Source organism: Xenopus laevis, chromosome 1L (genome assembly GCF_017654675.1).
Source record: "Xenopus laevis strain J_2021 chromosome 1L, Xenopus_laevis_v10.1, whole genome shotgun sequence".
Lineage (NCBI taxonomy): Eukaryota > Metazoa > Chordata > Amphibia > Anura > Pipidae > Xenopus > Xenopus laevis.
The window spans coordinates 120,734,052-120,747,953 of record NC_054371.1 but is presented as its reverse complement, the minus strand read 5'-3'; the positions used below and the strand labels follow the sequence as shown (position 1 = coordinate 120,747,953).

The 13,902-nt window shown below is 36.0% G+C and overlaps 1 protein-coding gene across 1 annotated transcript in view; it reads left to right on the top strand.

Annotated features, from left to right (window-relative positions):
- dgkq.L (diacylglycerol kinase theta L homeolog) overlaps window positions 1–13,902 on the top strand; it is a 107,405-nt gene that overhangs the window by 33,459 nt on the left and 60,044 nt on the right. Inside the window, exons 2-3 of the mRNA XM_018256662.2 lie at window positions 599–678; window positions 13,132–13,234. Coding sequence (XP_018112151.1) covers window positions 599–678; window positions 13,132–13,234 — 183 coding nt within the window. The remainder of the gene's footprint in view (window positions 1–598; window positions 679–13,131; window positions 13,235–13,902) is intronic.

Sequence of the window (13,902 nt, the reverse complement as noted above, 5' to 3'; positions counted from 1 at the left end):
AATTTTCCAAAATTTGCCAGGTTATGAAAGTTTGAACACATTTCTGTGTTTTTTATGTGTTATTACAGTTTTGCAAGTTAAGGTGAATTGCCTTTAAGCTGTGAGTCCAAGTTCTCCCAAGAGACTTTCTTATCTTAAACTGTTACAAAAGTATCTAAGTATCTATTCTGGGCTCTCTGCCAAAAGCCAATTAAGTTAGAAACTTTGTATCTTTTTCTGGCTGTTCAGTGCAGAAGATCAGAGAGAAAGTCGGGATAGTAACATACCCAGGACTACGGGCTGAGCTGGTTTCCCAGTTTTTTGCCTGCCTTGTATTTCCCATTCTTGGTTTTTTCTTCTTGTCTCTGCTCTTGTATTCTTTCCCTTGTGTAGACATGTACACACTGACTAATTCTGACTCAGATCCCATAAAAAATGCTAGTTGAAGTCCCCTTCAGGCCCTACCCTTTTTTCTGATATTGCTGAAACTGTAGTATGTTCTGAAAAAAAAAAATTGTTTAATCGTGTAGGAACTCAAGAAATTTTAACAAATATATATATATATAGTGTTATTATTTATTATTAACCATTTGCTTATATGTGCTTTCCTTTTTTACAGTTTGCAACTTCATGTCTCATGAAAAGTGTCTGAAACACGTGAAGACTGTTTGTTCGTGCATGGCCCCAAGTCTGGTGAGGGTAAGTTCTTGCCAAATAACTTCTGCAATGGGTGCCCTCCAGAATCAACCCTTCCCCTTTCAATAGCTGAATCCAATCTTGTGTTTGTTATCAAGTTTATATAATTATATAGAATTTTCACAATAACAGAAAACAGACCTAAAGTCCTGTTTTTTTTTCTTGTTGAGCTACAGTTCCCAGTATTACCTGATAGATATTGGGGATCCTAGCTGACCCAACAACATTTCATTGAAAGAACTCATTTGACTTTCCCATGCCTCAATGCTAAAAACAATAATAGAATGTGGTGCATAAGCAGCATCCAGCTTCTTTGTGAAAGTATCTAATTTACTGTATGTGCCCTTAAGACCCTTTTTGGCCTGTGAAAAACAGGCCACATTAAAATTGGCTTGTCAACAACAGGCCACATTAAAAGTTAAATAAAAACTAAAAATAAGTTTGTTTAACATTGAGTGATAATTGGTTCTGGAAACATTTCATGTCCATTAAAGGCATGTGGTTTTTCCAAGGACAGTGTTTATTCATCCTCTGTGCATTTCAGTGCTAAAATGGCATGACAGACCAAAGAGGATCTGAAAAAACTGTGATATTTTCAAAATATCTAATTGTCTTACATGTAGTCATATTCTGTATATATGGTAAGAACCCACATGTTCAAACAGCTTGGCTTTTCTATCAGAGGAAAAACCCAAGATTTGATCCAGGACGCGCAGATTAAATAAAATATTACGTTGGCAGAAAGTCAAAAGGATAAAAAAAAAAGAGATCTCCATAAATAATTTAAAGCAAAGGTAATTAAACTGGTTGTGGGATTTTTTGGGGTGCTTGCCAACAATCATACCAGCCTCAGAACTTAGGAGAACTTCCTGTTTGGCCAGTATATGTGTCAATCTGTTTAAGAAAATGAAGCCCAAAAACAGAGATCTTTATTTTACGGATTTGGCTACTGCTCATGTTCAATGATATCAAATAGCTCTTTTGGCAGTTTAAAGTGATGTTGTAAGAACACTGTAACACAGGAAGCTAGTTCCTAAATGCTTCTTGGAACAGAGCTGGTAACGCTCTTCAAGTACATGCCTTGACTGGGTAAGGTATGAATATGAGTATAGAGAGTGTAGCCGCATGCTTGAAAGGGAAGTGGTTAATATGACAAACAAGGGAAAGTTGAGTGACCAGCTCCATGTTGTAAGCTCCCACCCCTCCCAGCTATAGTCAGGTGATCCCACTGGTGTCTAATAAAAGGGCAGCCAAGTTTGGGAGTTTTACTTTGAAAGCAGCTAGTAAGTTGCAGGTAAAACTTAGTCCCTTTGTAAAATGTATAATTAAGCAATTGAATTCTTAATGAATCAGATGAAAATTAAGCGTAGGACTGGCCAGATATGGGATGACTTTGACGTAGTTGGCCAGCTTAAATATATTGCAATATATGGACAAACAATCCCTGTGTTGTTTAAAGGTTAAGGCATTTTTTAGTAGCAGTATGCACAAAATGTCTCTGTCTTAAATATATTGATAATGGGTTGAGTGCAGAGGACCTCTTGTAGTTGACTATAAGTGGTTAATATGGCCATCAATAAGATTTACCTTGCACTTGTGAAAGCACACAGAATACAGGCAGTCCCTGGTTTACATACGAGATAGGGTCTGTAGGTTTTTTTTAAGTTGAATCTGTATGTAAATTGAAACATATACATTTACTTATAAAATGCAACAAGACAGATCTCTGTCTTAACATAGTATTTATTTTTACCTTTCTGTACATGTGTATTTTTACTTTTCTGTGCTCTGCAGTAGACCACACACACCAAAGGGGATTGGGCAGGTGATGTATTAAAGCTAAATGCTAATAAAGGCTAAGCAAATCATAGTACATTACTGTAATAGCCTCTGTTTGTAGGTATGAGTTGGATGTAAGTCTGGTGTAAAGGTGGCCATGGACGCACAGATAATATTGTACAAAACAAATTTTCTTACAATATTAGGTGCGTGTATGGTGGGAAAAGAGCTGACCAATATCGGCAGAAGGCCTGGCTATCGGTCGGCTCATCGATCGGGCTGGATGGAAAATTTTGATCGGGTGCCTTTGAAGGCACCCAAACATCAGCTATTGTTTAGTGCTGAATCGTCAGTTACAGGTAGAATTCTATTGTTCCTATGGGTATATCTACCTATATATCTGACAATTCAGCTCTACACGTGTGTATTGAAACAAACAATCTTTCTTGGAAAGATATTTTCCAAGAAAGATTGTAATTGTTACGTCTATGGTCACCTTAACTCGAGGACTCCCTGTATAGTGATTACAGAACAGTTTTATTTATTGGCTAGCGCTGTTCAAGACAAATGTACATTAATATACACAGAGCTTTTTAAAAAGCTCTTTCTTTTACTTTGACTCGTTCTTGTATATTTTTTTTAATTCCTAATCACACGGCAAAGCAATTGTACAGCTAACAAAGATCAGTTAAGAACTGTCAGACAATAGAAAGTTTAGTTTCTCTTTCCCAGAGACATTACTGAGGTCTACATTTAAACTGGTGAACAATTGTTGGAAATAAAAATGAAAGCTACATGGTCACAAGGCCTCATTTTTCACTGGAAGTTACCCACAATAAACAGCCACATAGTGCTGATATTTCTACCTAGAGCTGACTTAAAAAACAAATGCAATGCTCCTGAGTGCAAATTTGCCCAGTGTTGATTAGCCCCAGAGACTGTTGATAAGCCCCACTGATCGTTTTCTTTTATCAGTGACCTCCTAAGGGTCCATCGACAAATCTTCTCTATTGCTGGCTACTAATCTCCCCAAAATGCCTTCCCGCTGGCAATTTCCCGGATTCCGGATTTTTGGATTTCCAAGGTCACCCAAAGTTTCCTTGTGAGGCAACTTCAGGCGACTTTGGAAATCCCAAGCAATTGTATGCCATCCCGCCGATGATTCGACTTATCTCCCCGTCTGCCCACCACCCTTAGGCTGATTCCTTAGAAATAAATTAGATTGTCATTCCTATCAATAGATTGCTATCTATGAAGCGTTCCTTCAGAGCAGCAAGCAAAATGGAAAATTCCACTCATCCATAAATGCAAATGCACAGATTAATGTTCATTGCACACAAAAAACCCACACATTTCTATTTGAAAGGAAATTAAATTCAAGGATAAATGTGACCTGCTTAAAAATTTAATGGGCCCTATTTTAAAGAACTACTGACAACATAACATGAACTTTTTAAAATATATTTATAGTCTGTATCTGGAAATACGGCACCTGTAAGTAAACTGTTCCTTGTCAACAAATGTTCTTTTATATGAGAAAATGTTTAATTTTGTAGTTCCATCAATGGCATTTGACCTCTTTAGTAACCTATAACAGCCATTTACCAGGGAGCTTTTACTGGTCACCTGTTTGAAACATCTGATTAGTTAGTAGACAAATCTCTAAAGTAGAAAAATTAGTTAGTAGAAAAATCTTTCTTTATATCTCTAAAGCTTTATCCCCTGTATTTGGCACCTATGATCTATAATCTCCTATGTAACTATTTCGATGCCTTTGCGCAAACAACTGTGGAAACTGTTTAGAGACCACTTCCGACAGTGGAAGACCGTTTATAGTTTGCGCCAATGCACAGTCAATGTAATAAAACTTCTTTATGAAAAAGTCGTTATGTATGCTCCAAAAGATTACGACACCTTCAAGCACTTCTTAAGCGTGCCTAATTAAAATTCGCAGTTCGCAATGTAATAACAGTTTAAGGAACAATATTGCATTGCGAAATGTGGATTTTTTGTCTTATTTGTGCAAATTGTTTTGCTCTTTGTGACTTTAATTACATTCCCCCGTTAGTGTCCTATAGCCCAATTTCAAACTGCATGACTCCACCAAGGTTACAGCTAAATTACACTTGGCAACCCTTTTGTATGTATGTTATTGTTTTGATGTGTGCTTATTATACACAGAAAGGAATAATACAATCGTTAAAACCTTTTTTTCCAGATGCAGAAAGCTTAGCAGTTCTGATCACAATGGGACACACCTACACCCGGGGTTTGTGTGTTTGATTATAGTATGTGGCAGCAGAATAAAATTCCATCCCAAGCAAAGGCACATGATTTTGTTTACCATATATAGTTGTTTTGCTAACTGCATTAGGTGGTTTCATTGACTGGAGGGAGAAACACGCATAAGCTTGCATGATCTACTAGAAATGTGCTTGCTTGACAGTTACAGTTAACTTCCTTTTTGACAGACTGGAAAGCTTTCTAATTAGCCATATAAACTGTGAAAATGTTGGGCATTTTTAGTACGAAATTGGTAGAAATTGTATTATTTTATTGTCCTTTACATGAAACTTTATGTTGAACAATTATTTTTAGATTATTATCCGTAGGATATTTTATTCATAGATACCATCTTCTTGGTATTAACCTTTTTTGTGGATCTCACCTTGGCAGAGGTACTCCTGTTTTGTATTCATTTATCAATCCCGGGCATTTGTGTTTTTTTTTTACCCCCTTCCTCCACTTTTTAAATTTAATTATTTTTGTATTTTCAGTTAGTCAGTGGTTTCTGCAAATATTCTCTCAGGAAGCCTGTTTATTTGCAATAACTGTTGTAAACTGTAGTAACCAAGCTGTGCTGTGTTTTAGATTTCATTGGTTAAGTTCATTATAGCTTCTAGCTTCCTGCTATCGTATAGGGCAGTCTAGGGCAATTGCTCGGAAATTTGTTGCAAGAAAGCAAGATAAAAATGAATACAATCCCCTGGCAGGCCTAAAAGCCAAGACACCAGCCAGCGAGAAACCACAAGGAATGTAGCCGTTAAATAGTGGTGTCAACAGATAAAAAACGATTCACGTTGTTGTGCCAGCCCACACTGTTTGACAGCACTCACTAAATGAAGTTATTTCTTAATTGGACAACTACTATTGCTTGTATTAAATATGTGTTAATGTAATATATTAAAATAGTGTAATTTAGAACAGAATATTACAGTTTGGTTCAGAAAAAGGTATTGTGACTGTCCCCTTGTATGGCATCCCACCTCTGGCACTTGTGACTATGTCTATTTCACTTCTGTCAAACAGCTGTAGCCTTGTCTTGCTTTATGGCAGTTATTCTAAATATACTCTCCAGATTAGAGCGAGCTTTGTAGAAAATAACGCAGGATCTATTACCCTTCATGTAGAGGATTTAGCTAAGATTAATCATACTTTATTAGCCCTAACAGTTGAGATGAATCCTTATTAAAACAAGGTTTTCTGTATAACATTAATTATAAAGATTGAAAAGTTTAACCAAACTATAATATACACTTTTTTTCCTCCCACCTCTTTTCCTTGCTTTGTACTTCTTTATTTACTTTGTTCACAGCAGAAACATTTTCTAATATAAATTCTTACTTTCATCAGAAGAAATCTCAAGATGGTTATATGAATCATTCTTGTTGCCTGAAGTGTTTTAATAAAAAAACTGCTGTTATATCTCGGGATTCCTTGGGTGTTTTAAAGGGGTTCACCTTTGAGTTAATGTATATCATGTTGTATGATGTAGAGTGTGATATTCTAAAGCAATTTGGGATTGGATTGTTCTTTTTTCATTATTTGTGGTTTTTGAATTTGTATTTAGCTTTTTATTCGTCAGCTTTCCAATTTTTGTTGCTAGGGTTGAAATTACCCTAGCAACTATGCATTAATTTAAAGAAGAGACTAGAATATGAATAGGAGAGGGCCTGAATAGAAAGATGTGTAATAAAATGTATCAATAGCAATAAATTTGCAGCTTTACAGAGCATTTGTTTCTTTTTAGATGGGTCATTGACCCCGATTTGAAATAGTCAAAAGAAAAAGGCATATCAAAAATTTAAAAAAAAAATGTAAAGATCGATTTAAAGTTACTGAGAATAGGCCATTCTATAACATACTAAAAGTTAACTTAAAGGAAACACCCCTTTAAGAAACACGGGTCTCCTCAAAGGCATTACTCTTTCAGTACCAAACTGACTTCAGTCATAAGATTTGCTGCTACATGCATACAAAGTTTTGTAGAAATTCTTGCCTTTTCCATAGGTACATCCCAATTTTCATACTCCGTATTTTTATATTATGGATGGAGTTAAAAGTAAGCTGGAAACTGTACTTTCAGCAGCTGTAGTACCTGTATTTTAGGTTTGACATATGTCTGACTGTCACCGTTAGTGATGCTAATGAGTGAAAAATGCCATTTTGGAACAATGAGGAACGGACCTTGAAAAAGTGTGCTTAATTATTTTTTCCTTGAGGTCCACTGTGGGCAGGGGGTGTATTGCTGGATGCAGTTTTCAAGAAGATGACAGTGATATATAGATGGCCTGTAAATTAAATGGAATGTGGTGTGTAAGGGATTCAAATAAATTACCAGAGAAGCCATTAGTGAAATGAGCTGGTCTATCGTAAAGCCTAAGAAAGGCTGCAGCTGTGGAATTGAGGAGTACAGCAGGGGGTATGCTGCCCCTTTAATCTATCCCTGGGGTAAGCTGTATGTTTGGTAGAATGCCAAACTAGGCATTTAGTTACTAGGCTTTTAGAGCATTTTATGAATGTTATTGTCTCATGTCTATATCATGGCCATGATCCTTCTGAATGAAAAGTTGTAGCTACTGACACTATAAGGGCATAGATTATACAAAAAAGGAAAGAGGAATTTACTTAATGTACCAACTGGAAACCATGGAGCCAAAAGTTATGAATAGAGAGCTTGATTTATGTATTTAAAGTGGTATTGACAGTGCTATAGCAGGTTACAATATTACCAACATAGATCATATATTGCTACAATTAAAGGGATACTGTCATCGGAAAACATGTTTTTTTCAAAACGCATCAGTTAATAGTACTACTCCAGCAGAATTCTGCACTGAAATCCATTTCTCAAAAGAGCAAACAGATTTTTTTATATTCAATTTTGAAATCTGACATAGGGCTAGACATTTTGTCAATTTCCCAGCTGCCCCTGGTCATGTGACTTGTGCCTGCACTTTAGGAGAGAAATGCTTTCTGGCAGGCTGCTGTTTTTCCTTCTCAATGTAACTGAATGTGTCTCAGTGGGACATGGGTTTTTACTATTGAGTGCTGTTCTTAGATCTACCAGGCAGCTGTTATCTTGTGTTAGGGAGCTGCTATCTGGTTACCTTCCCATTGTTCTTTTGTTTGGCTGCTGGGGGGGGGGGGAAGGGTGGGGGGTGATATCACTCTAACTTGCAGTACAGCAGTAAAGAGTGATTGAAGTTTATCAGAGCACAAGTCACATGACTTGGGGCAGCTGGGAAATTGACAATATGTCTAGCCTCATGTCAGATTTCAAAATTGAATATAAAACTGTTTGCTATTTTGAAAAATGGATTTCAGTGCAGAATTCTGCTGGAGCAGCACTATAAACTGATTCATTTTGAAAAAATTTTTTTTTCCCATGACCGTATCCCTTTAAGTGATAACACTTCTGATAGTGCCAACACAAATTTCTTAGAGAATGTAGCTTATTTCAGTGGCTTATAAGTTGGGGGACAAGATCCAGGGGCCTGGGCTAGGCAAGTTGAACTATACAGCTGTAGTCCACCCACACAGATATATATGGAGGGGGAGTGAATGGATGTCACGTGTAAGGTGGCCAGCAGACCCATAAATATTTTATGTTAAAGGAACAGTTCAGTGTGAAAACAAAAATGAGGTAAATGGATAGGCTGTGCAAAATAAAAAATATTTCTAATATAGTTAGTTAGCCAAAAATGTAATGTATAAAGGCTGGAGTGTCTGGATGTGTAACATAAAAGCCAGAACACTACTTCCTATAACTCTGAGTGAGTCAGCGGCTTGAAGGGAGGCCACATGGTACATTTCTGTTCAGTGAGTTTGTAATTGATCCTCAGCATTCAGCTCAGATTCAAAAGCAACAGATATGACCCATGTGCCCCCCCCTCAAGTCTCTGATTGGTTACTGCCTGGTAACCAGTCAGTGTAAACCAAGAGAGCTGAAAAGCAGGAAGTAGTGTTTTGGCTATTATGTTAGACATCCAGTCACTCCAGCCTTTATACATTACATTTTTGGCTAACTAACTATACTATCTAACTATATTAGAAACATTTTTTATTTTGAACAGCCTATCCATTTACCCAGTTTTTATTTTTATACTGAACAATTCCTTTAAGCCGTGCCTTATCTAATACTGTTACTGCTTCTTTTTCAATGAAAGGGCCTCTCATTTCTGATCATCATCACTGCTACTCAGTACCATTAAAGGGAATCTAAAACTTACACAAAATGTGCTGTTATTATTAAAGCGCTTTTTAAATTGCTTTATTTTTTCTTTACATTTTTAAAAATAATTCATTAGAATTTATAAAAATAAATTACAATCCTCGTTCCAGCTCAGTAAGTGTTGGTGTTAGGTATTCTCTCTGACTAGCCTGGAGCCAATGAGAATGCTGTACAGAGCAATAGTGCGCTTGTCACACCTATTATTTCACTAGAAAGTGCAGGCAATATCCATAATGACTGCATACAGTCAGGTTTATTATTTTTCATCAAAGTATATTGGAGATAGATTGCTTTTTCATTAAAGAAAGTAAAAATAGGATTTTATTTTTTTGCCTTTACATCCCCTTTAAGGTTCATTGCATAAAATAGTTAATGTGGGGCCTGAAGGAGATGACCGATCAAGTTTACTTATTTAATGAGGCACATTGGAGCTCTTATTTGGGTGCATGTGTGCCACATGTTATGAATTAAGTGTCTAACATTTCGTACTGTGGCAAACTTCCATCCCCCATAGACAAACACTATATAACCATAGGATTAATTTGCTTTGATCTACATCTGTTACAGTTTTGTAGTCCTGATGATCGTTGTTTATTTTTGGTATTTTTATCCTATTTTTTGCTATTTTTGTTTAATCCTTTATGTACTTGTACATTTAAGCTGCCATTTTTGCTGCATTTTGCTGATTTTGAATCTTTTATGGGTTCATGCAACAAAGGATGATGGCCATTAAGACTATGTAACAGCATTTAATTTTTCTGTAGCTCAACAGAGGCTATAAGAAATGTGTAATATGCAAGGCGTTAAGAAAAGAGTATTAGCATAGAGTAATTAGCAAGTTCGTCAGCCTTTTCCAGTACACTACAGTATTTTTTGAAGTTGTATTAGCATTTTTATCTCATTTGCATTTTAAAGGGGACCTGTCATCCTAAAAATAATTCTAAATACTGTTTTATGATGTTAGTCAAGCAAAATAAACTTCATTTATACTATATATATTATTGAAATCTTGTTTCTTTTTAGTCTTGGAATTCACAATCACGTGAAACAGGCAGCAGCCATTTTGTGGACACTGTTATTAAGGCAAGATTTAAATCATGCCAAAATCTTGTTTATGCACCAAAATGCTGTACCTGATGCCCATACACATCACCAGTATGGTTGTCTGAATAAAAAAAAAGTATTTGGGTTTCATGATTAATTTTAAAATTACTTTTCAGATTTTCAGGTATGGGTGACAGGTCCCCTTTAATATTAGAATTCTTTTAATGTATATTTGCATTTCTTGTGTCCAGATATTGTGAACTACTGTTTGAGTGTAAAGGTGGCCATACACGGGCCGATAAAAGCTGCCGACAGACCGTGTTGGCAGCTTATTGGCCCGTGTATGGGGCCCCCCGACGGGCTTCACCGCCGAGATCTGGCCGAAAGTCGGCCAGATCTCGATCGGATGGGATGAAAATCCCGTCGGATCGCGGCCGCATCTGTTCGTTGATGCAGGCCCGCGATCCGACCCCCGTTTCCCTTGCGTTAGGATCCGATCATTGGGCCCTAGGGCCCACGATCGGATCAGCCCGATATTGCCCACCTCAAGGTGGGCATATCGGGGAGAGATCCGCTCGTTTGGCGACATCACCAAACGAGCCGATCTCTCAGTGTATGGCCACCTTAAGAGTGTTGAGGTAACTACCCCTTTAATTTTACACAAAAAAGAGCAGAATTTTGTGTAAAGGTAAAAAAACGTTCATAAATATGTGAAGACTTATTTGTTAACTCAGACAAGGCATACAAAATACAAAAAAAGGCTGAAATAGACCATATTTTTTTTTTGCATGCTGCGTTTGGGTGTGCACAGCTGTATTTGTGAAAAGAGGATGGTTCAGGCATGTAGGGGTCCCCACTCCTGCTTCCTACCCATCAGTGCAGGCCACATAAATGACAAATAATGGCAAGGATTCCTTTTGGTGTAAATGCCACATTTAAATATTTTATTATTTACAGCAGAGTTACAGTGAAATTTATGCTTACATTTTACTTGCAGGTATTTCTGAGTTACATCTTAATTCCTGTGTTACATCTTAAAATTATTTTCAGAATCGTATACCCTTTAAGGAATAAAAGAATCACTGAAATGGCTGCATAAAGCCCACATGTGGGTTGCATTTAGGGATATATGGCCATTCAACTTGTGGGTCAGTTAGTTGCCATCTTTAAAATAATCAAGAGTGGGGTTGTAGACCCATGTGATTGGGGGTGTGTTCGATGACAATGCTATTGAGTTTATTTACTGTTTAACTAAAGTTTAAATAGATTTAATGTATGGAGATCCATATTATGAAAAGATCTGAATAATAGGTCCCATACCTGTAGGAGTGTTTGGAGATGAATAGGTAGCTAGTAAGACTTAAATACTGCAACATTGTGCTGTTAAGAATGGCGAACACCTAAGGAAAAGTTCTTTGCGTTGTAATATACTTACTAAAATGTTTTCATTTATTGTCTTTATGTATATCCTTGCTGATGGGGTTTAAAGGGGTTTTTCACCTCTGAGTTCAATTTTAGTATGATGTAGAGAGTGCGATTCTGATATTATTTGTGGATTTTGAGTTATTTAGCTTTTTATTCAGCAGCTCTACAATTTCAACAGTCTTATTGCTATGGTCCAAATTAACCTAGTAACCATGCATTAATATGAAGAAGAGACTAGTATTTGAATAGGTGAGTGCCTGAATAAAAAATTAGTTTAAAAAAAGTTGCATTAACAATAAATTTGTTGCCTTACAAAGTATTTGTTTGTTAGATGGGGTGAAAGAAAGCCAGAAAGAGTCAGATGAACATGGCAAATAATTATTAAACTATAAAAAATAAATAATAGCGACCAGTTGAAAAGTTGCATAGAATTGGCCACTCTGTAACATGCTAAAAGCTCATTTAAAAGTGAACCACCCGTTTAAAACAAACTGCTAATTAGTCAAGAATAGCGTGACCAAGGCCTGCACAACAGGGGGAGATAGATTAAAGTATTAAAACAAAAGTAGTGAAAAGTAAAAAGTGTCAACAAAGTATGTTACTTAATGCATGCCATGCCAAAGTGCACTCATGTCAATAAACTTTTATTCAATCATTAATGCATCCTTCCTGTAAACGTAAGAATGTGGGTATGTAGATGACAATTTCCCAAAGATCATTCACTTACAATATTCTTCCGGAGTATCATTTTAATCATTCAGCAGCACCGAATGACTTATTCATTTACCACTGCTACATTAGGGTTTCCCTTGTATTCAGAAGGGAAGCACTCTTGTTTTTCTGGGCAGCAGTGCTTTTTATCCTATTTATTTAACCATAGAGAGAGCATTTTTATATTCAGATATTGAAGAACTTTTTTCTTTTTTTTTTTATCCTATGCTCTCATGTCATCATGCTGGTGTTTTTTATTAACTCTTAAACCCAGATCTTTTATAGCGTTGATTTATTTTTCTTAAGCTTTGTATTTGTGACCAGATTATGGGACATATCAATGAAGCCATATAAAACATTTTTTTTAATACTTCTTTTACTAAAGAAATTATTATTGGCCCCCATTAACCTTTGGCAAATGTTACCAGCCCTGAAATGTGCAGCATTATAAAAACAAAAACCACATTTATTTATTTTTTGACTAGAGGTTAAGAACATAAACTGATCAAAATGTTTATTTTCTAGAGCCTTTTTTTTTGCACATGCTGTTACTAGGCAATACTTTTATTAAAAGCTATGAGTGATTTCTAATTTTAGCTTAACAGAGCATTACAGGAAAACTATACCCCCCAAACAACAGTCTCTATAAAAAGATATTGCATAAAACAGCTTATAAGTAAAACCCTGCTTCATCTAAATAAACCATTTTGATAATAATATACTTTTTAGTAGTATGTACTATTGGGTAAACTTAAATAGAAAATTGCCATTTTAATAAATAAGGGCCGTCCCCTAGCATCGTAGGATTCACGGTGCACACAAACAAACTATGCATGTTAGGTCACATGAGTCAATTAATCTATTGCTTAAGTATTAATTTTGGGGGTATAGTTTTCCTTTAACTGTAAATCGTGTAAATTTTTACTTGAAATATATATATATATAAATATATTTTGGCTTTCTTTTTTTCCTTTTTCTGGTAGGTTCCAGTAGCCCATTGCTTCCGACCACCTGGACATTATAAGAAAAAGTTCTGTACAGTGTGCCGAAAACATTTAGAAGATGCGTTGACATTAAGATGCGAAGGTAAATGTTAATTCTTAGTGCATGCTGATTATAATTTAGATTTTTAAGATTTGTCACATTTCTTAAAGTAGATCAAGGGAGCATTCATTGTAATTTTAATTTCATAAAGAACAGTTTTGGATTGTTTTTAACAACTATTCTACGGCTATATGCCAGGTTCAATTAATATATAAGTTGTTTTAGGTTTTCCAGTTGTTTTTGGTTTATGTAGTTTAACTTTGATTGTGGTTTAGAATCACCAAAGGATGTGGTTTATATTTTTGAGCTTTGGCAATGATAAAATGCTTATTCTTGAACTTTTTTAAATCAACATGGAAATGTTTGCCTCAGAAAGACTACTATAGCTTATATAAACAAGCTGCTGTTTAGTTATGGGGGAAGCCATAAAAGCTGCTAGAAAAAAGGAGAAAAGGCACAGGTTACATAGCACATAACTGATAAGTAAGAATGGGCGAATTTGACTCGGCGAAATTTCGCAGACGCACATTAAAGCCTATGGGCGTCAATGAAATGAAATTGTTTTGACGCGCGTCTTTTTTTTTTTTTGCCGCACGCCGACATACAAGTCTATGGGCGCCATTTTTTCGGCGAAACGAGGCGAAAAAATTCGCCCATCCCTACTGATAAGCCCTGTCCAATACAATGTTTTTTTATCTGTTATGTGCTAA